Source organism: Megascapheus bottae, chromosome 14, assembly GCF_031878675.1.
Source record: "Megascapheus bottae isolate mThoBot1 chromosome 14, mThoBot2.hap1, whole genome shotgun sequence".
Classification (NCBI taxonomy): Eukaryota; Metazoa; Chordata; class Mammalia; order Rodentia; family Geomyidae; genus Megascapheus; species Megascapheus bottae.
The window spans coordinates 25,340,101-25,365,838 of NC_143522.1; the positions used below are offsets into that span (position 1 = coordinate 25,340,101).

At 38.2% G+C, this 25,738-nt stretch overlaps 1 protein-coding gene across 1 annotated transcript in view; it reads left to right on the forward strand.

Annotated features, from left to right (window-relative positions):
- Positions 1-25,738, forward strand: part of Unc79 (unc-79 subunit of NALCN channel complex) — a 218,645-nt gene that overhangs the window by 157,845 nt on the left and 35,062 nt on the right. The window contains exons 33-42 of the mRNA XM_090344746.1: positions 4,045-4,152; positions 7,994-8,110; positions 10,837-10,920; positions 12,284-12,386; positions 13,354-13,494; positions 15,631-15,669; positions 21,784-21,896; positions 21,983-22,068; positions 22,879-23,052; positions 25,083-25,151. Of these exons, the coding sequence (XP_090200872.1) occupies positions 4,045-4,152; positions 7,994-8,110; positions 10,837-10,920; positions 12,284-12,386; positions 13,354-13,494; positions 15,631-15,669; positions 21,784-21,896; positions 21,983-22,068; positions 22,879-23,052; positions 25,083-25,151 (1,034 nt within the window). The remainder of the gene's footprint in view (positions 1-4,044; positions 4,153-7,993; positions 8,111-10,836; positions 10,921-12,283; positions 12,387-13,353; positions 13,495-15,630; positions 15,670-21,783; positions 21,897-21,982; positions 22,069-22,878; positions 23,053-25,082; positions 25,152-25,738) is intronic.

The window sequence follows — 25,738 nt, forward strand, 5'->3', positions numbered from 1 at the left end:
TTGTTGCCTATGAATAAAGCGTTGGCCTAGAAACTATAGGGAAGGGAGGATGTGTACATAACAGTGAATGAGGTAGATACATAGATATAGACATAGATGATAGACAGAATATAGCTATGGTGTGCACGTTTATGTGTACATGTATTTCCTTCTTTATTCATTCTTGTATCTGATTATTCCCCAGGCTACCAGGGAAGAAACTGGTTTTGTATTCATAAATTTGAAACTATACAGAGAAATGTAATGACTGAATATATTTAACATTTTATAATACATTTTATATGATCAATATAATTTTTGTCTCAAACTTTTGCAGGGTCTGGGCTTATTTTTTATTATAGACAGTGTATCACTTGATAACTCCTTCACCTTACCATTTTGTTCAGAAAAATTTGCTGGGATCTAATGAGAAAACTGTTCCTAGTTCTTCAAAATTCCCAACAGAACCTGTCTTTCATGGATACTTTGAATACAGTAACTTCCCTGTTCCCCACAAGAAATAAAACAAAAAAATAGTTTGAAGAAATGGATGTTTGTAGCAGTCCACTTCGTAATGATGCACAGATCTGCTCTTTCCTTCTGGACGATGGAGCAGGCTCTGTGGACTCAAAGCATTTATTCACTCAGATTTCCCCGGGATTTCTTGCCTCTGTCAGCAGAAGCAAAGGAAGCCCCCAGACACCTGTTCCTTCTAATCTTTCCAAACTCACAGTCTGGATTCCACTAATTGTCTAGATCTCTGGGCTCATCTTGCTGTGTATAGTGTTAGTGTCTTAGACAAATCATAGGATGTTAGGCTGTTCTTTAGCTCATTACTCAAATGTCTGCAAACCCCCCACACCTGTTGTGTCTCTCGCCCTTGATTGACTCCAGAAACTCTGTACCTGTGTTCTCAGAAAATCAAGGTCCTTCATGAACAAAATCCCTTTTATGGTTTCTTGCTTTTGTAATGATGTCCCTTGCTTCTGTAGACGGTGAGAAGCCTGGCATTCCTTAAGTCCACAGCTTTCCCAGCAGCCCATGTCGGTGTCTTCCTTGCTCATTGTGGCTCCTCACAGAGCTTTCCCTCGTTAGCCGTCACACACACATACACATACACAATGTGCACACACACACACACACTCCCAGCTCCGAATCTCATGTCACTACACCCCGATATTCACAGTGACACCAATCTCCCTTTCTCATTTGCTGGCAAATATGAAATAACCAGGAAATGTGATTCCTTGATCTTTTTGTTGTTTTCAAACTTATTCCTGCCTACGTTCTTTTGATTACATATTACTGTTGATGGCTCTTCTCTTGCTCACTTCCCCCCGTTCCTTGAATTCATCTTCATCAGTGATTTATTTTGCTTTCATTTAATCCTCCACCTTAGCTTTAACCACTCATTTCTACGGTCATCTTACAGACCTTCTTATTACCAAGAAGCATACACTTCCATGGCTTAAATTTTGTCTCCTATCGCATTATTTCTTTTTCTTCTCGCCCTCCCTGTTTCCTCCTCCCCTCTCCTTTTTTTTCTATTTCTTCTCTACCCCAACCCAGTCTGTCTCAGGACTGTGCTTAGTGATCCTTTGTCTTTCATCGTCTCCCCTTCCTGTCTTCTCTGTCTACTCGCCTCAATTCATGTCTACTGGTATAACCTGTTCTTGCCTTTATCCTCTGTGGCTTTTTCTTCTTTAGGTTTGTTTGACTAAATACAATCCCTGTTAAATTAACCTCTTCATTTATTGACTAGATAAAAGCATATAATGTGGGCTGTCTTATCTGAAATATATGACACAAACCTTAACTGAATCCTTAAAGCTACTTGGCTTTCTGCTACATGATGGTTTTATAGCTACTTTTTTCCCCAAAAACTCTTAATAACTTTATTTGACATAATCAGAAAGAATTTCATAGTTTTCTACTCCTTACTCTGGCTGTCTTCTAGCATTTGGACATATACGCCCAGCTTTCCTGGTGATGTTTCTGACTGAAATCCAATTTTTCTTACTTACACCTGGATCTTGGCCCATAACATTTTTTGTTCTCTGATTTGAGCATGTTGCATTTTTTACATTAAAAAGGTATTTTTATTATTACTTATAATTTTTCTCCCATTGGGTTTTTTAATTTAAATTTGATTATAAAGGTGACATACAGAGGTATTACAGTTATATAAGCCAGGTAATGAATATATTTCTTTTTTCCCTTTTTTGCCAGTCCTGGGGCTTAAACTCAGGGCCTGGGCACTGTCTTTGAGCTTTTTTAAGGCTAGCCCTCTACTACTTGAGCCTTTTCTGTGTATGTGGTACTGAGGTGTCGAACCCAGGACTTCATGCATGCTAGGGAAGCACTCTACCACTAGGCTACACTCCCCACCCCCATATTTACAAAATTTGACATAGTTGATCATTCTTTTTTTTAAATTAAAATGAGTTTTTACATCATATTTCAAATATCATGCTTTACAAACAAATATTCAAGAAAAAAATCTATATGAAATCACTGACATAAATTTAAGAACATAAAATTAAGCTGAGTGTTTATATGTCACAGATACATATCAATCTATATATCATAATATATCAATATATGGCTATAGAATATACATCCCATCGTAGACTATATGTCTATATAGATATATTTAGATCTCCAAATTCATGTCAATGAGCATCTGAGTACTGAGTCATCGCTCTTGTACTGTTTGGATCTAATATTCACATATCAAGGAGATAATGCGCCTTTTGTTCCGTTGGTCTTGACTTATCTCATTCAACATGATTTGCTCTAGTCTTATCCACTTCCCAGAGAATGCCATTATTTTATCTTGTCTGGTGGCTATGTAGAACTCCATTGTATATATGTACCACATTTTTTTGTATCTATTCACCTGTAGTGGGGCATCTGGGTTGTTTGCATGAACGTGGCTGTGCAGGTGTCCTTATCCTATCCTGACGCACGTTGCTCAGGGCGGATGCCTAGGAGTGGTATGGCTGGGTCGTAGGGAAGGTCTATGTTTAGTTTTTTGAGGAACCTCCACGCTGCTTTCCAGAGTGGCTGAACTAGTTTACAATCCCACCAGCAGTGCAGTAGGGTTCCTCTTTCTCCACAACCCCTCCAGCATTTGTTGTTATCTGAGTTCAGAATATGGGCCATTCTGATTGAGGTTGTTTTTATTTGCATTTTCTATATGATGATGAGCATTTTAACCTCCTCCTCTGATAAGTCTCTCTTTAGTTCCCTTGCCAATTTAGTGATTGGTTTGTTGGGTTTGGGGAGGATTAGTTTCTTAAGTTCCCTGTAGATATTGGATATTAAGCCTTTGTCTGATGTATTGTTGGTAAATATCTTTTCCCAGTTGGTTGGCTGTCTGATTCTCCCAATATCTGTTTCTGAGTAGCTAGGATTATAGATGTGAGCCATTATACTTGGCCTGTTTATTGGTAGATTAATAATACATCATGTGCATAAAATATTTTTCATAAATACAGCATTAATTCTAATAGAAGAAAATGCTACAATATGTTTTGTATTTAACCAACCAAATGAAAAATGTGAGTTAACAGTATTTATTTTGCATTAGATGCTATTTCTGCTCTGAAGTTACTTCTAGTATAGTAAAAGTTATAGGCAAGTAACTTTACAATTTTGCATTATAATATGATAAATTTAGGAAAAGTAAGGAGAGGTTGTTCTATAATTACGTGACAGGGTTACCTTATCCACTGTTTGTTTGGAAGGAAATGGGATCTTGGAAGCCTGAAGGTTAAGTGAGTTATTCAAGATATGAGCTGTGAACGTTCGGGGCTTTAGCTTTGTAACTGTGCCATCATTAATCTCTAAGAAACATATCCATAGTTGCAGAATGTGATGCAGATCTCTATGGAATGTGGCAATGAGTATGTACATAATTCCCTTAGAGTAATTATTGGGGCCAGAAATGATAAAAAGAATTGAATGTAGGTTTAACAGACCAGAGGGAAGAAGACATGAGAAAGGTTCTTGAATTTGCTTTTCATCAGTGCCCTGAACGTCACATAATATTTTCATTTCTAGATCCTTCTCCTCAAGGACTTTCAACTTTGGAAATGCCACGGGAGTCTTCCTCTGCCCCTACATTAGAAGCCGGTGTACCAGAAACCAACAGTCATCCCTCAGTCTCAAGTAAGATTCCCTTCCCTTGATTTTGGGACCCAGTTTTCTACGTTGTTTTTAATTTTGCAATCCTTTCCCTCTCTTAAGTACGTTAGGTTCTGTAACACCCTGAGGTACAGTGCACCCACTTTTAATCTATTCCACAAATGCCTTATTAATTAGATGATTATTGATTGGCCAAGAATCCTAATTTGTTAAATAATAGCCAATTTCATCATTGAATAAAATAAAATAACCAAACTGGCTATGGGACATGTGAAAAGCAGTGTTTACAGTAGAATTATATATGAAACATTTTTTAAACACCCCCATCACTGACAAAACTTTCTTTAGATTATCATAAAATAAGTGTATCCTGAGGCATGATTGAATCCAGCCTTTTTGGACTGAAAAATAAAAATGACATGATATATGACAAGATCTGTGGTTGGATAGGTTTTTTTTGAAAGTTCCTTCAGTTGTTAAGTCTAAAGTTAAGGTTGGGTTTATTCAGGCTTCATCAGGGTGTCCACTGAGTCAGTGGCGTCGAGGACACTTTAACATGGGGAATTGTAGCAGAAATCAGAGATATGAAGGCACAATCTCTATAAACATGTTTCATGTGCTGATAAGTTTCGTGTCCCATGTGTATGCTGCCTGAAGAACTAGTCAGTTCTTACTGGATCATCTTTCATGTGAAGAGATCCTGAAAATCCAAAGATCTTAATGCAAATAAATACTGGTTTTCATCTTCATCACTCATTCATTTGTACCTCCATTCATTCAGAAATTATTTCTTATGTGTCTAGCGGGTGCCAAGCCTTCTATTTGGCACTGGGGATCAAAAGGGAATAAATAAAACATTCCTTATTTACGGTCACAATAGTAATTACATCTACCATTTATTCGACACCTATCATGTTCTAGGTTCACATTGTTATGTGATTCAACCCTTACATCAGCACTGCATGCTAGATTGTTAGCCCATTTTATAGATGAAGGCACAGGTTCAGAGAGTCTAAATGACTTGCATGAAGCCATATAGATACTGAATTAGAGATAGAAATCGATGCTAGGTTTGTTAGATTTTCAAGCCCAAGTCTTTTTTTAGTATACCACCCTGTGTAAGAATAATTTAACATCATTTGTAAGACAGAAATCCTAAAAATTAGTTCCCAAGTGATTATTATTTGCCCTTTGGTAGCAAAGAAGAATTCCTTCTAAAAATATTTAGCATGATAATGATGCCAATTTTAAGTCCACGCCAAAATTGTGGATGCGTATTTTCTTTCCCTAATTTATATGACTCATCTAAAAAAAAGGCAGTGAAGTCTAGTTAGGATAAAAAATTGGCATAATTGGAGGTGGTCAGTATGATTAAGTTGCTTTGACTTAAGTGGTGTTTACATATATCATAGTATAAATGTGATAGTACAGCATGATCCCCAAAGTTAGGATGCAGTCTGGCCTTTGTGGATTCCATTTGACATATTGGATTTCTACCTCTCCCCACCTTGCCCTGAAAAACATTCACTTTCTAAGTCTTTGTAGTGTATTCTTAGAGACAAAAATTGCAGCCTTGCTAAATTTTCTACTATCTATAAAAACAACCGAGAGCCTGTGGTAGAAGACTTTTCTGGAGTGTCATGGCAGGACCTGTGTTCTTTATCCAGCACTACAAAACCGAGAATTGGAGACATCATTCATTCAGTAGATTTTTTTATTTCGGTATGATGTGTGCCAGTATTGTACTTGCACTCGGGGCCTTCAGCTCTTGCATGAGTTTTCTGATCACAGCTGGAATTTTACCAGTTGAGCCACGACTTTTGGCCTTTTTGCTGGTTAGTTGGAGATTATATATTTTTCCTATCATTTGTCTTCCAAGAGTAGCTTTGAATTGCAATTCTCAGATTTTAGCCTTCTAGTACAAAATATGAGCCACTGGTACCTTGAATCACTGGGGTTTTAAATCCTTTTTGAGAAGCTAATTATCTTTAGAGTCTTTTAAAAAGAGTTTTAATTTTGGATTTAAAGCTACTCTTCTCAAGTTATGAAATTATAAACCAGTTCTCAAAATTGTTATTTTACCAATCAGCAACAAAAAATTAGAGATATTTAACATTAGATTGATTAGACCTTTCCCTAAATTCATTTAAAATTGACTCCAAGACACAAGAATTTCCTTTACACTCTTTTCTTGCTCATTCTATCAGCTGATGATTTTGTAGCTAAACATGCCATGACCTCTGAAAATCAAGCAGCATGCTAATTACATTAGTAATAATAATAATATAATTGACTTCATGTTATACCAAGTAGCTGCTTTGCTTCCATACTTGTAAAACCTACATACCACATGTAAGGTTTTCCAGGGCCATTCTATCATCTTCATTTCTACTTTCTGTTTCTAGGGCATGCAGTTCACTGCTTCAGTTTCTGAAATTGGTCTCAGAAGAGACAAAACAAAACCAACACCAGTTGTCAAATATCCCAGTATTTGATTGGGATCATGTACAAAGGCCACACTAGTGGATTTTGTGGTGTTGTGTCTTACACTAGAATTGGTAGGGACTGATGGGATCTCTTTCAAATAAATAAGAGCTAAAGAGTAGCCAGCTTTCTAACAGTCTACTGGCAGTGTTTATTTTTTGTTGTTGTTTTATGATTTGGAAGTGAATAAAACTTTTCATTATTGGGCATTTCTTAATTCAGGGCAACAGTTTTATCATTGTTTTCTAAAGCAAAGATATATAGAACATACTTAGAGAATGTTATTTGATTTCATATTTCAAAAAGTAGGCAGAAGCTCCTGCAGAAAGAGGTCATTGACACTGGTAAGTTTCGGTTTTAGGATCACTCAGTTACTGATTGGATTCAAATTATAATATAATTTGACTAAATTTCACTTTCTAAATATTGGATTTGAGATATATTAACTTACTTCAAGACACGCACACACGCACGCACACACGCACACATAATGTATACATCCTACAGGACCTCATAGGGCTATCATGAAGACAGAGACTATATTTGAACAAGCTCCATTAAAGAAAGATAAGTTAAAAATTCAAAGTAGCTGGGGGCTGGAGGCTCATGCCTGCTGTAATCTTAGCTACTCAGGAGGCTGAAATATGAGGATCATGGTTCAAAGCCAGCTCAGGCACAAAAGTCTATGGAACTCTTACTTCCAATTAACCACCAGAAAACTGGAAGTGCCATTGTGGCTCAAAGTGGTAGAGTGCTAGCTTTGAGCAAAAAGAGTTCAGGGACAGTACCTAAACCCTGAGTTCAAGCCCGTAACAACAAAATTCAAAGTAGTATTTATCTGTCTTGAACACTTTTGGATACTTTTGGGAATCTGGTGAAATATATCAGTAAAATATCAAATGAAAATAATCTAATCAGGCTGGGAGTTTGGCTTAGCGGTAACAGTGCTTGCCTGGCATACATGAAGACCTGGGTTCAATTTCTTGGTACCACATAGAAAAAGCAGGAAGTGGTGCTGTGGCTCAAGTAGTAGAGCTCTAGCACTGAGAAAGCCCAAGGACAGTGCTCAGGCCCTGAGTTCAGTCCCCAGGACTGGCAAAAAAAAAATCAAATCTAATTACATTAATGATAATATTTCCTTCAGTAACTGGGATCAATATTAGATAATCGCTAAAGGACACTGTTATTGAGTATACAGATTAAAGAAAGACACTTGGAACAACAGAGTGCCTTAGTTTTCATTTGGATAGGAGCATGTAATGTGCTAAAATTATGAATACATGATGAAGATTGAATTAAGCTTCATACAGATGTGTAGCGCCTTTGTGCCCTGTGGAATTTTATTCCCCCTAGTAATCCTCTCCTAATTTCCTTCATATAGCTCAGTATAGGCAGATGAAAAGGGGATCCCTGGGAATTCTGACAATGAGCCAGTTAATGAAGCGACAGCTGGAACATCAGTCTAGCGCCCCCCATAACATCAGCAACTGGGACACTGGTGGGTCAAGCTTTTTCTTCTTTGTTTTTTAACCTCTCAGATTAGCTAATGCCAGTTTTTCTGTGTCCTCTCTGATCCCTGTTGAGGAATAATTTTTCTCTCATGTTCTCTGGTTCAAATAGTTTTAAAAACCTGAAATAATTAAAAAGTCAACTTAAACTTTCCAGAATGTTCTAGAGTATCTAGGCTGGCCCAATTGATTTTTCTTTAAAATCCAGATTTCAGGTGTAACCAGTCTGGGAGGAGGGAACGGAGCAATGATTTCAAGATGCAAATTAAACACACATAGGTACCAGATAATGGATATTTTTTCTTCCATAAATGACAAAGTTCAAAAACGTGAACAAGTGTTAATAGAAATAGTAAGCGTAAAAACAAATGTAGGCTCATTTATGATCCTGTAGGTTTGGGAATGAGTTCTGTGTTTTTGCAGCAGTCACTTAGCTTACAGTTGCACGCTTTCATGCTCATAAGATGGAACTGCATCTCAGCTCAGTTTTAGAGTAAGAATTGACTACCGTGGCATGTTTTATTTTAATCGGGATCAAGGTATTTTCTAAACGTCTTACTTTCTTCTCCACATTTACAACCTTCTTAAGCCAGTAGTGTGCTGCAGTCCTCTTTTAAGTGGGCTTTTCTTTTTAATTTTAATGGGTCATTTGAGGCACAAGACTATATATGTAACCTTAAGGTAGCTGGGTGCGGTAGCACATGCCTGTAATCCTAGCTACTCAGGAGGCTGAGATCTAAGGATCAAGGTTCAAAGCCAGCCCAGGCACAAAAGGACCTGAGACTCTTATCTCCGATTAACCAATAGAAAATGGAAAGTGGGGCTTGGCTCGAGGGTAGGTCAGTAGCGGAAGAGCTCAGGGACATGTACACCCAGGCCCAGGGGTAGGGCCATAGCCTTGAGCTAAAGAGCTCAGGGACAGTTCAGGCCAAGTTCAAGCCCATGACTGCCGCCCCCCAAAAAAAGTTAAACATGAAAGTACTTTGAAACATGAATATGCTATGAAAATACGTTTATTCTTTTAGTCTTTTTAGTATTTTTTGGATATAATTATGAGACGCGATTTTAATATTCTTTATGGTGACTAACAATTGCAATGTCAGTAAAATGTTTTGAAATTATTACATGCATACATATGTGTATAAATATGTGCATGTTTGCAGTTAGGTATGTATATATACCTATGGGTGTATGTGTACATTTTTATTCATCCTTTTATTCTTTGAAAAAAGAAGAGCTTCTTTCAATAACTAAGTTCCACATGCCACACCCAATCTACATGTAACAGACAGGTTCAGTTATCCTGGACTTTGTAAGCATCTTAATAGTCTAAAGAACTAGTGTTTTCATTTAGAAATGTATGAGAATAAACAGTGAATTGCTAAAAGCCAATAGGCAAGGAAGAAAAGGGGAAAAAATAGCCACTGGATAGCCAACCTCAGGAGGTTATTTGGCATGAGTGAAGTCTTTCTGTTCATACCAAAGAAGACTCTACTTCAATCTTTACAGAGTTGAAGCTCTGTAAGGATGTGAGAATGGCAGTTCTTATTTGGCTAGGATGTTTGGTATTAAATGCCTAAGTTAAGCTGAGCTCTGAAAATTATTTTACCATGCTGTTCTTTTTTTTAACAAATAGTTGAGGCTAACCATTTTAGATTCTGATTATAATTATAATCCAATCTGATTGACTTAGTAATAAAAAGGCAAATTGATTTTAATTTCTGATCTGAATTTTAACTTAAAACATTGCATGATGCCAAATAACCCATTTAGCTGATTTTTTTTTCTTTTCAACAAGACTCCATTCAACCATGTTCATATTACTTTGATTTTTCATTTAAAACTTATTTAAATGTTGCCTGAATTTTTTCACCTGAGATTTTCATTCTCCAATTTGGTTCTGTACTATATATTCTACTAGAGTTTCAACTCAAGATGTATGTCTTTTTCTTCTTTCCTCCTCTTTATTTCCTTCCTTCCTTCCTTTGTTCATTTGTTTCTTCCTTTCTTTTTTTTTTTTAATATTTCTTTCACTACCTTGTTGGGGCTGGTCTCAAACTCCTGGGCTCCAATCATCTTTCATCTTCAGCATGTTGAGTAGCTAGTACCACAGACATATACCATAGTGCCTCGCTTTAATCTTCTCATTGTGTTTAGTACCACTTGAGGTCAGAGTCTTATGAATGTGTAGTGTGATATTAGGTGGCATGTCACTTTAAACTCCATACTGATTCATTGACTCACTCGTCACCAACAAGAATGAGTTTGGTTATCTGCTTCTCCCCTCTGTTTCTGTTCTCTGTCCCTCAACCACATACTTGCCATTTCCTTTCTCTGGGTCCATGCGTTTTTGTATGAAGGTTTTGGTTGTTGTTCCAAACACTCCCTGACATATTTGTTGATTTTCATAAAGCATTTCTTTCAAGGCCATGCCATTGGCCTTCATTTCATCAGTTGTTCTTCTTTGAGGTGGGGTCGAGGTTGGATAATTTTGGATGCTGTCTTGCTTTTAGATGCTTTTTGTTTAACTGAATGGCAGCTCAATAGCAAAAACTTAAGCAATCCCACTGTAAAGTCCAGGTGATTCCTTTATATGTTAATAGTTGACAAAGACAAACATAATAATGACCCTAAGAAAGTTTTGTTTTATACTATTGTGCTATAAAGTGTACAGAACTGATGACATTAAAGACTGAAATACTCTGTTTATCCACAGAACAGATACAGCCTGGGAAACGCCAATGTAATGTGCCAATGTGCCTAAACCCTGACCTGGAGGGACAGCCATTGAGAATGAGAGGTTGGTTGAGTCATAGAATGTCATACTGCAGACTGAATTACCCAGAAGCTTTTGAGGCTGCATTGAGCAGCTCCACGAAGTGATCCAACTTCTGCTGAATACCTCCAGGACCTGGGAATGCATGACATTCTATTCTGGAATATGACCAACTGAAAGCTCTTTTACAGTGACTTTCTATCCCTTAGGGCCACACAGAAGTCTAGTATCTCTCACACAATTCTTGTACATTTGGAGACAGCCACCATTGTGTATTCCCTCAGCTCTTTCCAGATTAGGCCTTCTGGGACCCTTCAGCAGTCCTCCAATATGTACCAATTTTCCATGTCAAACATGGTCCTGCTTATCTATATTTCTTGTAGAATGCTGGGGTCATAAGTGAATATCTTTTCCAGCTGAGTTGCTTACTGAAAATGTATACTTGAATTTAGGCTCCCTGTGGGAGGAAGCAGCACATAAATCTGTGGTGCCAAGATCATTAAAATTTTTATTTTCAAAATCTATCCTATTAATTTTAGCTTTCGAAGTAGTAAATCCTTGTTTTATGTATGTTATGGACTGAATTCTTCCACTTTTAGCGTGGCCATTTTGGCATCTAGTAAACAATATTCGAGAAATGTGGAATATTATATTTAAGCTGTGTTTTCATTTAATGAAGTAACTCTGTGCAGTTTATCATGCTGCTTAATAATTTTATAGTTTGGCCGTTGCTTCCACTCTGACATCATTATGATGCACTACTGTATACTTAGGAAACTATATTTTCTCAGAAATAGTTGATAAACATTGTAGTAAAAGTGACTTAAAGATAATTCCAACATCCCCCTTTGCTTAGCTGTGTGAAGTTCTAGAATCTTATTTCCATGTCATACTAGTATTGCTTTAATTTTTTAAAAAAATTTTATTATCAGGGTGATGTATAGAGGGGTTACAGTTAGTGAGATGGCGAGTTACTTTAATGTTGATATGCATTTGTGCTTTTAGGAATGCAGCATCTTGTGACTTCATTTATGCTAGCAAGTAAGAGTACAACTGACTTAGGAGTAGCTTGGAATAAATTTCCCTTTTTCTTTGTCATCTTGTCCTAGTACCATTGACCCATGTGAGCATTTCCTGATTTTTTTCGAATTCAGGAAGCAAAGGGAGGGGTGGACAGCTAGCTCTTAAAATTGTACAAGCAGAAACAAAAACCCATCTTTCTTGACTTCTTTGCACTGGTGAGGATTTTCCACAATGCAGTTAGGATGTCATGTCCTAGTCACAGTCTTGTGACTGTAACTTTCTGGGGGCTTAGGGGAGCAGAACAGGCCTTTTAGCCCCTGGAACTGATCCTTAGTCATGGATTCTGTCTTTGCTGCTTACCCAGGTGCGACTAAATCCAGCTTGCTGTCAGCACCCAGCATCGTCAGTATGTTTGTGCCTGCGCCAGAAGAATTTACTGATGAGCAGCCAACAGTGATGACAGACAAGTAAGCTCTTTTCTTTATAGAATTAGTTTGGGCACCAGAGTGGTAAGAGTTGTAAGAGAGTGTCAGAGGAAATATGTTTTGTTTTTAAGTCACACTGTAGTTATGAACATTGGTATGCATTGTGAATTTACCAATGATACATTATGTGATTATGTGACACTTTGGTTTGTACTCTGGAATCTCTCTCCCTCTCCCCGTCCTCTCTCTCTCTCTCTCTCTCTCTCTCTCTCTCTCTCTCTCTCTCTCTCTCTCTCTCTCTCTCTCTCTCTCTCTCTCTCTGTGTGTGTGTGTGTGCGCGCGCGTGCGTGTGCTCAGGGACTGGGCTCTGTCCCTGAGCTTTTGTGTTCAAAGCTAATGCTCTCCCATTTGAACCACAGCTCCACTTACAGTTTATTGGAGATAAGATCTCATGCACTTTTCTGCCCAGGTTGGCTTTGAACTGCAATCCTCAGATCTCTGCCTCCTGAGGTCTGGGTGGGAATACAGGCATGAGCCTCTAGAACCTGGTCTATATGTGATTAAATTTTTAGGATTAAAAAAGGAAGACGAGTCTGATGCTAGCAAAACGCCAGAAGCAGAGCTGTGGCTCAAGTGGTAGAGCACTAGCTTTGAATACACAAGCTCAGGGATAGTACTCAACCCCGAGTTCAAACTCCAGGACCAGCACAAATACGAAATATGGTTTGTAACTATTCTTAGCCATATTTTCACATACTTAACATTCCCTGAGTATCACATCAGTATGCTTGATGCATAACTCACGTGAACCGAGGTAAGTATGTCTTCAGTAAGCAAAGGAGCTTTTGTGACCTCTGTCATGTGTGCTCTTTCTGTGCAAAAGGAAATGGAGCCTCCTGCCTGCTCTTAGGTTGGGGGCAATTAACTTCTTTGGGAGGAATGTTCTAAGATTTAGTGAGAAATGGCTGTGTTACCCTGAGCCGTGACTGGCTTTCTCTTTTCTTTGTAGGTGCCATGACTGTGGCGCCATTCTTGAAGAATATGATGAAGAAACCCTTGGACTGGCTATCGTGGTTCTCTCCACATTCATCCACTTAAGCCCTGACTTGGCAGCCCCACTCTTGCTGGATATCATGCAGTCTGTGGGAAGGTGAGTATCGGCTTCTGTTCTGTTTTATAGGAAGGAGCTTTACCAAAACATTGTCATGACATAACACTATCAGTTTGAAAGCAAAACACAAACCTTGTAAATGCTTGCAATCTGTTGTATCAGTTCAGATGAGTTTGTTTTTTTAATGGACTGATTTTTTGACCAAATCCCCCATCTGTGTGGTGTCAGGAATCATAATAACAGAGTGAAGATAGAGGAATCTACTGGGAAACTATTGCTTCCCGATTCCTGTAGGAGCTGATGTGGAGAACAGTGCTCAGAACTGCCAGTAGTTCATGGTAAACACTATTAGATAATAGCCACTATTATTAATATTATTATTATCATCTTCCTTTACCTGGTTTGAGATGGATTCTCCAGCTATTTTAGACTCTCAAGGGCTTCATAACTAGGCAAAGGGCATTATTGTAGATGTGGTATAGGTAAGGGTGTACATATTTTTAGAATAGCGCTTCCAGCCTGAAGGAAGTTTATGATTAAGTTATGAAGTTTCCAGTCTGTGCTAATACAATGCTAGCTGTTTCAGATGATAGGCATTAAGACCTAGCTTCTGCTGTCAAGTACCTCAGATTGTCTTTAGTTTTGGCCTGTTGTTATGCTGCTTTGAGATAGGGTGCCAAGCTGTGCCTTAGTTGTTGACAAAGGTAACTGCATGTGGAATTATTGAGTGCTGGACAAGATAAGGCACGAGTAAGTGTTGCAGTGTATGAGTGTAAAGTGCTATAGAAATGTTCCTGGTATTTGAGGCAAGGGAAGAAATGAATCCCAATTGGGCTAAAATTTAACCTTTTTTTAAAAAGTGAAGAAATAATTTTAAGCTAAAGATAAACAGAAAAATGTTGACTCCAAAATATATAACACAATTATTCCTCTACTTTCATTTTTTTTTGTGGGTGGTGGGGCTTGAACTCTGGGCCTGGGTGTTGTTGTCCCTGAGCTCTTCAGCTCAAGGCTACTGCCCTACTACAGCTAGGATTACAGGCATGAACCACTGCGCCTGGCTTCTCTCCCTCCAATTCTTTTGAAGTATTTTTGAAATAGTTAGAGATAGTATAAAGATATGTAATCATCTCAAAATAATCCAGTGTGAAAAGGTGATAAATATAGAAGGAAAAGAGAGAAAGCAATTATTTCATTTAAGATTTTGATTTAAGACCTAATTTTAATAATTATGGAATACATGCTATATTGGTTATCAGTAATATGTGTGGAGCTAATGGGTTTTATTAATGTGAGGTCAAAATTGCTGCTGCCAATACATTTTAGTAACAGAACTGTTCCTCTGGCTGAAGGTGGTAGAGCACCTGCTTTGGAGATGGGAATCTCTTGAGTTCAAACCCCAACACAACAAAACAAATACAATAAACCAAATGGAAATCCCAGGCTGGAGACGTACTTCAGCGGGAGAGTGTCTGACTAGCATGTGCTGAGTTTGATTCCTAGCACCACAAAATAGAAGGAAAAGCGAAAGGAGGGAAAGGGAAAGTGGAAGGAAAAGAAGAAGGAAAGAGGGATGTGGCAAAGAAGGACGTTCTTCTACATGCTTCACTTTCAGACATGCTCTTTATATCTAATGACATAGCATATTTCCATATATCAATTTTTTTCATATTTTCCCAAATTAAATGTTTTAGGTCAGTTACCTTTCTGTTCTGAGTGCAATGGATTTCCCTTTTTGTTATTTCAGTTCAACAGTTGGCTGACAAATACCTCTGTTACTTATTTTGGTATATTATGGAGGCTTTTATGACTTCTGGTTAGTTTATTATTACGTTTTCGAGGTTGGATATAAAGAAATTACTTTAACTATGAAGATGGGCTGAGTTAGATGTTGTTCTGGTATTTATTTGTGGAGGCAATACTGTGGCTGGATGATAGAAAACCAACTGTAACTGCATGCCACTCTGTGGAAATATGTGACGTGACACAGACCATAGTTTAGGGGTCAAGTATAGTGATGACCACTGACTAGTCCCGCTGGCCCTGGTGAAAGGAGCTACTAGTACTTCTACATACCTTCCCATCTAAACCTGCACCACAATCCTACCTCATAACTGACTCTTTCATGATGAAAACCTAAGCTACTTGTATAACTCTGTCTATTTTATTTCCTAGATTGGCATCCAGCACTACCTTTTCTAATCAAGCAGAAAGGTAAGGTCTTTAGTGGGCACAAATCTCACTTTCTTTTTGTTTCCCCAAATGCTTATCCTGTTTCTAAAAACACTGTGTGTATTTTATGGAAGAGTTACTATATGATTCCAGTTGCAGTTCCAAGAAGTACTAGTTTTTAATTTATGTTCATACCTTTATTCATTCACTCACTCATTTTAGTTAACAAATACTTTTAAGTCTGCCCTATACTAGGTACTTACATTTTGGTTTTGCGGTGCTGAGTCTTAAACTCATGGTTTTACGCATGCTAGGAAAATACTCTACTAATGAACTACAATCAAGCCCTAACACTTAAGTTTAGCAAAAGTTAATGTTATTATTAAAGCGATATTCAGAGGGATTCCCATGTCTTAAGTGTAGTAATGAGCATATTTACAATACTTAAGTTTTAATTAGGGGAAAACTGGCCTGACATGATTCCCGTCCTTCAGAAGAGCCTATCAGGGAACTAAGCTGGAATATTTACCCAAAACCACATTAACATTCAACGAGTAGTTCTGAAGTTACTGCTAGATCCTGAGGAATGGTGCTTTGCAGTGATACACCACAGCTCTTCAAGCCGAAGAAGGACAAAATGACCTGTGTAATTAATAAGAAAACGGAATCTATTATTTAGTATTATTTAGTAATAAGTGCTATGAAAATCACTGTAGCCTAGATGGTAGAGGGGAGTTGGAGTGAGTATTTTAGATATAATGATTATGGACACAAATAAGATTTCTGTGTCAGAGAACAGAAATCAGAGGAAATGATACTGAACAGAACTTGAGTCAGTAAAAGGCATCCATGAAGTGAGTTTTTAGAAAGAACATTCCAGGCGGAGCAAGCAGCCAAGGCAAGATATTGAAGTCATGAAAACAAGTAGTATAATGGGTCGGTGTGGTTGGAAGGAGCGTTGAAAGTAGTAGAGATGAGATGGACAAGCGAGGGAGGCGGGACAGGTGGAGCCCTGTGGGTCTCTGTAAGTTTGGTGACAGAGGAGTCTGTTGGAGTGAGGAGCATGCTGTTTCACCTTTTGAAAGGATCCCTTTCTGTTTCAATTTCATTGCCTTTAAATGACTGTTGCCAGGGTCTAGGTGAGGGAGGAGAAAATAGTTAACCCTGCACATGAAAGTGAAGCAGCTCTACAACATTGTATGTAAAGGCAGCACTAATACGTACACTTAAACATTTAAGAGGAATTGAAACTATTTTTTTTTTGAGGCTAGATCTTACAGAGTTCCCAGGCTGGACTGGAACTCGTGAAACCCAGGTTGCTTTCCAACTTGTCATCTTCTGTCTCAGCCTCCTGGGTGCAGGAATTCCTGGGTGCCTGACTAAAATTTAAAAAAAAAAAAGGAAAAACTTTTTAAAAGGCAAGGTGACTCTTTCTCAAGTGTTTGGGCCCAGTCATGGGGTAGTGAGAGTAGATACCCGTTTACTGCGATGTAAGTAAAAGATGGCTTGCTCGCAGGTGGTATGGAATTGTCAAATTGAGGATATATTCCAGAAATACTTGGATAGAGTCAAAGGTTTGCTGATAGATAGGTTATTAGGTGCAAGAGAGAGACACAAGAATGACTCCCAGATTGTGGTATGAACAGCTGGCTACATAGGTATGCCATGTACTGGGGCAAAAGTGAGCTTGAATAAGAGCTGGTACCACAAATAGATATAAAGCATGAATGACTACATTAACTGAATTTACTCATCCTGATGTGGTCTGGGTGTAGTAGTAGAAAGGGACAGGGAAAGAAAGGGAGGGAAGACAGAATCACTGAAAAGAATGAGTTGAACTTTGTTATGAATAGGTATGGAAAGAGCCTGCACAACAGTTTCAAGGCAGCAAAGCACATGCAGACAGGAGGAATGTTGGAAAGGCCTGTGTGGCTGCAGCACGGAGATATAAGAAAGCTCTTTCTGAGGTTGGCTTACCAGGTTGTCTAGGTCTAATAAAACACACTAAATACTTGGGGTGTACTTGCTAGCAGCTGTCAGAAGTCCACTGAAGGACGGTTCAAGCCCTGAGGTGTGCGTTTGTACCTGAGTGTGGTATGTGAAGGTTACTTTGTCTACACAGAGTAAGGAAGGCAGAAAGAGATGCCATGTGTGACTTTGACACAGTGCTCTCTTTGCCTCAGTTTTCTTATCTGCAGAAAGATGTACATGCCCTTTTGTGTGGGGATTCGAGTGACAGAGTCTGTGTGGCAGCATTATCATAGCAGGTCCTACACATACCGGATATCATTTTGGCATTGCCTATCTATAACTTAAGATTTTAGGCATGTTTGCTTTCCTTTCTTATACTCTATTGGGAACAAAACTTTTTTCTTTTGTTTTTCCTTAACATTTTGTAGTATTAGAAGCATTAAAGCATCCTGTACAGGTGAAAGAATTTCCAGTGAACACTCATAAAATCTCAGGCTTACATTCTTCAATATTTGATTTATTTTTTTAATCATATCCACTGTTGATCTTTCTATCCATTTTATATGTGAGTTTATTTAGAAGGAAAATACAGATATTTGTGTGTTTTTTCCCTCTATCCTTCAGCAAAATTAGCATTACCTAAATGTCAATTTTTATATCTGTTTGTTTCTGTCTTATAGCTGTATTGAGGTATATTTAGCAAACACTGTGTATATTTGAGGTATACACTGTGATATTTTTATATATCATACTTCTTGTGAAATGATTGCTATAAGAGAGCTAATTAATATATTCGTCATCTCAGATAGTTACCCTTTGTTTTGTTTTATTTTTGGTAAAAATTCTTGTTATCTGTCTTACCAGATTTAAAATATTATTACTGGTAGTCAATATTGCTATACATTAGTTATGGTTGTTTCTTTTATAAAATTTATATCCAAGCAGTGACATGAATCTTAAGTACATACTCATTTTGACAAATGCACATACCTGCAAACCTTACACGCTTGTCAAAATATTAAATTTTACTTTCACTCCCAGAGCTTCCTCAAGTACCTTTCCAGCCATCTTCACCTCCACAGAGGCAAGCATTGGCGTGATTCTCATCCACCACAGATGAATTTGGTCTATTGTAGAACTTCTTGTAAATGAAACTTACCCTATATGTTCTTTTGTGCCTGAAAATTTTCAGCAAAGTTTTGAGACTTATCCATGTGAGCTTGTAGTAAGTAGTTTTTTTGTGTGTATGTGTGGTGGTGGGGGGGGGGGTCCCTGGGACTTGAACTCGGCCTGGGTGCTGTCCCTGAGCTCTTCAGCTCAAGGCTACTACCCTACCCTTAAACTAAGCCCCACTTCCTAGAGGTTAATTGGAGATAAGAGTCTCAGGTCCTTATGTATCCAGGCTGGCTTTGAACCTTGATCCTCAGATCTCAGGCTCCTGAGTAGCTAGGATTATAGGCGAGAGCCACCACACTCGGCTGTAGTTTGTTTCTTTTACAAACATAACATTCAATTTCTTATTGTGTTTAGTTACAGTTTGGGGCAATTATAGAGAGGTGATATGAACATCCTTATATAATCTTTTTTTTTTTTGCCAGTCCTGGGCTTGAGTTGAGGGCCTGAGCATGTCCTTAGACTTTCTCAAGGCTAGAGCTCTACTACTTGAGCCACAGCACCACTTCTGGCTTTTTTCTATGTATGTGGTACTGAGGAACCGAACCCGGGTTTTTGTGCATGCTAGGCAAGCACTCAACCACTAGGCCAAACTCCCGGCCCTATACAATTTTTTTTTAAGCACATGTTTCATACCTTTGGGGATAGTTATATATTTAATTTTATAAGAAATTACCAGAACTTGCCTTTTTTAAAAAGAGTTATATACAAAATTATTACGTTGTTTTTTCCTGCATATAAAATTAGCATACCATTTTATGTTTTCACAATCAGTATAAGAGACTGCAGGGTGTGCCACGTCCTTCCCATACTTCAGAGTTTTCAATCATTTCAATTTTAGCCCTCCTGGTGGATGTATAGCATTAATTTATATCTCCTTGTGACAGTTTTTTCAAGTGTTCGCTGACACTATTGTGTCTGTTAAACTCAAAGCATCATATAAGAGTACACCTATTTCTGGACTTCTAGCCTGTTTCTTTTCTCTAAATGTTAATCCTTAGGTTCACGCTACACAATCTTGATTAGAGTGACTATACAGGAAATCATGAAGTTGGTATGAGTATTTCAACCTTAGTAATTTTTTCAAGGTTGGTATAAATATATACATATATACATACGTACATGTATGTGCACATATACATATGTGTATACATATATACATGTGTACATACATATGCATACATACACAATTATTGACTAAATTTCCATAAAAGTTTAGAAGAACCTGCTCAGATTATACTGAAAGTATAAATCAGTTTTGAGATAATATTGAATTGTCAATTCATGATCATGGTATGTACTCTATTTCATCAAGTCTTTGATTCTAGCCATGCTGTTTTTTTTTTTTGTTGTTGTTGTTTGTTTTCAGCAATATTTTTTAGTTTTTCGTAAATTTTCTGTAAATTAATTCCCAAGAACTTTATGTTTTTAATTGCTAATATAAATGGAAGTTTGAAATTCCATTTGCTGACGTAATGTTAATTGATCTTTGTGTATTAATGTTGTATCATAGTTAAATTCACTCATTAATTGTAGAAATTGCTTTGTAATTTGATTTTACGTAAAAGTTATCTGCAAAGAATCGTTTTATGACTTCTTTTTTGATGTTTTCTCCTTTTATTTATTTTAAGTATCTTACAACAGTGCCTAGGACTACCAGACAAAAATAGAGATGTGGAAGCAGGCATTCTTGCTTTGTTTCCCATTGTATTTAATATTGCACTTATTAGTTATGTTAGCTATACTATTTTTTTATAGATGCCCCTTTATTAGACTGATAATTCCTTCCTTTTCCAATTTATCACGTGTGTTAACTTTTGTCAAATGTACTGTCTGCATCTATTGAAATAATCTAATGTTTTGGCTCTTTATTCTTTCATATATGGAACTACATTGACTTTTAGATATTAAACTTCTTATATTCTTGGGATAAACCTTACTTGATCACAATATATAATTCTTTTAATCTCTAGTTGAATTCAGTGTCCATGAAAAGTACTGGATTACATTTATCTATCCATTCTGCTTCCTTCCATTCATTCATTCATTCATTCATATAAACTCTTTATCTGATTTTAATTTTAGGACTATGCTGGCCTCATGAAACAAACTCTAGGATTGGTTTCCCTCTCAGTTTTTTTTTTTTTTTTTGGCAGTCGTAGGGCTTGAACTCAGGGCCTGAGCTCTGTCCTTGGGCTTTCTCAAAGCCAACGCTGATCTACCACTTGAGCCACAGCGCCATTTCCAGGAACTGAACCAGGTCTTTGGGCATGCTAGGCAAGCACTCTACCAGTAGGCCAAACTCCAGGCCCCTCCTTCTCGATTTTTTTAAGTTTTTTCTGAAAATCATGTTTGGCTTAGAAGTTTTCATCAGCATTTCTGGGTAGACATGACATAACAAGACAATACCCTTTTCATCTTGAATATAGTTGTGATCCTTGACTTTTTCTCCTTCCATAGCATTGCCTCCTAACAACTGGGTACTTTGGTCTACTCAACAGGCCATTGAAAGATTGTTTGCTCCCCTCTTTGCCATGCAGAAGTGTACAGAATATGAAGGGAAAACTATATCTACCCAAGTCTTATCCTGCTTACAAAAATCAACTTGGATTCTTAAAAACACCCCCGACTCCCAGTGGAAGTGAAGATTTCCCTCACTGCATTCTTCCTTAGAGCAATCAGACTTTCTTGGGAGGCTCTTGCTAATAGTCCTCATCCAGGGTTCCAGTCCTGTCATACTCTTTGGACACCATTTTCCCCTGAGCCTTAGAATTCACATTTCTGCTTTGGGAGGCCAGGAATGGTGTGGATCACTAGTACTTCACAATTACCTTTTTCTAAAAAAAAAATTGTTAAGAGATAGTGTGACTACATTATTTCATCTCCCTGCTGAAAATGGCAATGAGATATTACATCAGAAAACCAGCATGTCAATGCCCGGACTCCGTCCAGTACCCGCCCCAGGCTCTCTGACTCACTGTGTGTGTCTTTTCCTCTCTGTGTTCACTGCAGCATGATGGTTCCTGGCAATGCAGCAGGGGTGGCCAAGCAGTTCCTGCGCTGCATCTTCCATCAGCTGGCCCCGAATGGCATCTTCCCGCAGCTGTTCCAGAGCACCATCAAAGGTAATTCACTCGCTGAAGAGGCAGTCACTGGAAGCTTGCCCAGCCAGAAACCCAAACACGGCTAAATCTGATGCTTGTCTTTGCAGATGGGACTTTTTTACGGACCTTAGCCACATCTCTCATGGACTTCAATGAGCTGAGCTCCATTGCTGCCCTCAGTCAGCTCTTGGAGGTAGGTTTGTTCCAATGATAGGCTAGGCCCCAGCCCAAATCCCGTGCCACATCTGAGTCACTCCGTAGAGTACAACTGGGAGAGAAAGCCAGTCATTTCATGTTGGGTGGGCTTACCATCATCTGAAATGTCCAGAAACTTGAACTAAGTGCTGTCCAGCAGGATTGACAACTCTCACCTATAGAATCACCCTTATTCTGGAGTTCAAAATACAGGGTGCGTGTGAGAGCAGCATGTATTGTGTCATGAGAGCTGGACTTGAGTTTCTGGATCACTGCTTCTCCCAGTATCTCAGCATGTGATTCGTGGAGCAGCTCAAAGTGTAATGCTGTATTGTGTGATAGAATTCCAGCCCTATCTCCAGTACTTTTAGATGGTGTCACAAGACTCCAATTCAAGTCTTCATGGAACTGCTTGATGGCTCTCGGGGATTGCTAAGAGAATAGCAGCAGCTGCTGTGTTATTTTTCCAGGCCTTGTCCTAGAGAGTTCTTCCCAGCAAGCATGACTCATTGTCTCTTCTTAGCACCTGACCAGGCCGATTATAGATTCTTAGAAGATACTTCTTTTTTTTTCTTGCTCGCTTTTCACCTTTCGTGGAGTCAAAGGTCACCAGTTCCCACCACCCACCCAAAGTTTATTTAAACTCATCCATATGTGTTCCGCCTATTACAATGATTTGCCTAGATAGTACGCGCCCAGCACACAATTCTAGCATGAATATGTGGTTTGAAAGCCATCTGTACCAAGTAGCTACATGTCTTCCTATGCCATTTTCAGCAGTTGATTGCCTATGCTTTTGTGTTTTTAGGGTCTAAATAACAAAAAGAATTTACCAGCAGGGGGTGCTATGATACGCTGTTTGGAAAACATTGCTACTTTCATGGAAGCTTTGCCCATGGATTCTCCTAGCAGCCTCTGGACCACAATCAGCAACCAGTTTCAGACATTTTTTGCCAAGCTGCCTTGTGTTTTACCTCTGAAGGTAAGCAGAGCCCACAATTTCTGTTTCAATTACTTTCTGACCATCTGCTTCCAGAGATCAACCCAAGAATCTTAGGTGATTTGGTGTTCCTAAAGGCCTATAAAGAATCTGTCAGGCACCAAATGAAGAAAATATATAGAGATTGTTCCCTCCAATATAACAGAATAAGAATTATATGAAGTTAGCATTTTTTCTCACTGATAATAATTTGCTTGGTCAGAAATTGTGTATTGAAGAAAGTTTAGAAAGACATTTTACCTAGAAAACTTTCTCATATGGATGTAAGAAAAAATAATAATACATGATAGTTCTGTCTTCAAGAGGCTCAGGCAGTCAGGGAGTTTGGCCTAGTGAAAGAGTGCTTGCCTAGCACACACGGAGACCCAGGTTTGATTCCTTGATACCACTTGCATAGAAAAGCTGGAAGTGGTGCTGTGGCTCAAGCAGTAGAATGCTAGCCTTGAGGAAAGCCCAAGGACAGTGCTCGGGTCCTGAATTCAAGCTCTAGGACTGGCAAAACCAAAAAACCAAAACCAAAACAAAACAAAAACCTGAAAGACTGGAAAGAACAGAATGAATAAAGAAAAAAAAACAATAATGAAAAAAAAAGCTCAGGCATATGTAAAGTTTTAGTTTTAGAGAATTATCTAAAGGGAAGAGATTATGTGCTTGTGAATAATGTGATTGCTAAACCAACATGCCATTTCTGTTGGATTGCTTGCCATGCACACCACTGTACTACTTCTAAGAACACACACACGTGTTACCTAGCTGAGAACGTGTAAGTCCAGGGATCATTATCAACTTGGCCCCACTAAAAACATAAAAACAAGCACCTGTGCTATTACAACCAGGAATGACCTATTTAAGGCCATTCTTTCTAAGACCTATTGGCCAAATGGGGAATTTCAAACTCACGGAAGTGGTGTAACTTGCTTAAATAGCTTGGTGTTGGCAGCATGAGGTACAGAACTGAAGTCATCTAACTCATAGTCGAAATTGTTGTCAACTACAGGAGTCCTTGTTCTTTTCTAAAGTAGGAATGAGTTTCAGGCATATATATAAGCAACCATGCTTGCTCCACCAAGTGTTTTGCCCTTTGTACAGCTCCCAGACACATATATTTAAATTGGGACAAAAGTAATCACTGGTATCACTGACATCCCATGTTAGTGGCTATATTCTGAAATGAGTACTGCACATGTGTACACTACTGTAGAGATCAGCCATCTATGGTAATAACGTTGGCTGAAACTACTAATAAGGTCTGTAAGGCTAAGAACGCAGGGGCCTGTAAGTTGCTGTGCCCTGCTTTGAGTGTGAGGTTGCTGTACAAAGTGGAGGAACAGAGCATCTTGTTTTCCCCCCTTCCCTTTCCTATTTCAAATAAACAAATATGCTGGGTAACAAAGTCAGATACTGTAACAATATGAGATTAACCAAGGGTAACAAAAGAGAAGAGAAATAACATAGTACATTAAGAATAACAATCACATGATATGAAGTCCATTTTGATGTGAAAGTTTGCCAAAATAGAACTGTAATAAATCTGTACAGTATGATTTTATCCAGTAGAAATTTTGCTTCTTTTCATATCAGAAGGACAGATGAAACTGATTTTTACTTGGACGAATGGGTTTTAATGGTCTAAAGTTTTTTTTTCCAAAATAGATGGTGTCTTTCACAAATTATTGTTCCTCTTCAGAGTCAGATACATTTAACATCTACCTATCCACTTATATGTCCATCCATCCATCCATCTACAAATCTATCAATTCTCTATTCAGTTTTCTAGATGATTTAATTTTAGGACATTTGATGTTTTAGCTATTTAATAATTTACCTATTTAGTAATTTAGCATTATTTATTATTTTTAACATGGCAGTGATTACTTTCAGTGTGAATATTGCCTTGGGAACTCTGTAGAAGCGGTTCTATTTGCTTTTTAGCTGGAATAAATACAAGAAATATTTAAAGCAAATGGTCAGTTAAGAAGAGAACTGACTCTTACGTTTTCATATTTGTTCAGTGTTCTTTAGATTCCAGTTTGAGAATTATGATTTGCCTCTTGAAGATACCCTCTACCAATGCCACAAGGGTATGTATGTTTTAGAAAAATATAACTGGCCGTTATATGTATATTTACATCATGGTATATTATTTATGTGTGTGTACATAGATGTATATCACAATGCTGTTTTTTATAATATCCTGCCGTGCCCACCAATCCATCCTCCATACTACCAACTATGGAATCTTCCAGTACAATGATGATTGCGTTTGCCTCTTGATACAAGCTTACATTTTTTTCAGGATAATGCCCAAATTTCTGAAGGTGGCATGTAAAAAATTAATTACTCGCCAGCCTATTTCCAAGTTAATCTCAACTGCTCAGCCCATCTCCTCTGCCTCCTTTGCAGTTTCAGAGTCCTCGCCCTTGCCCTATGGTATCCACATCTACCACCTAGAATACTCACCGTATCACAACACCGTGTGCTGTGCTTCACACATATGAATCTACTGTAGCTCTGCCCTCACCTTCTCCCACGAGGCCATTTTCTTTGCCTGGAATGCTTTTTTTTTGTCAGTGGTGGGACTTGAACTCTGGGCCTGGGCATTGTCCTCTTCAAGTCAGGACTCACCCTGCCCCTTGAGCCACAGCACCACTTCCAGTTTTCTGGTGAT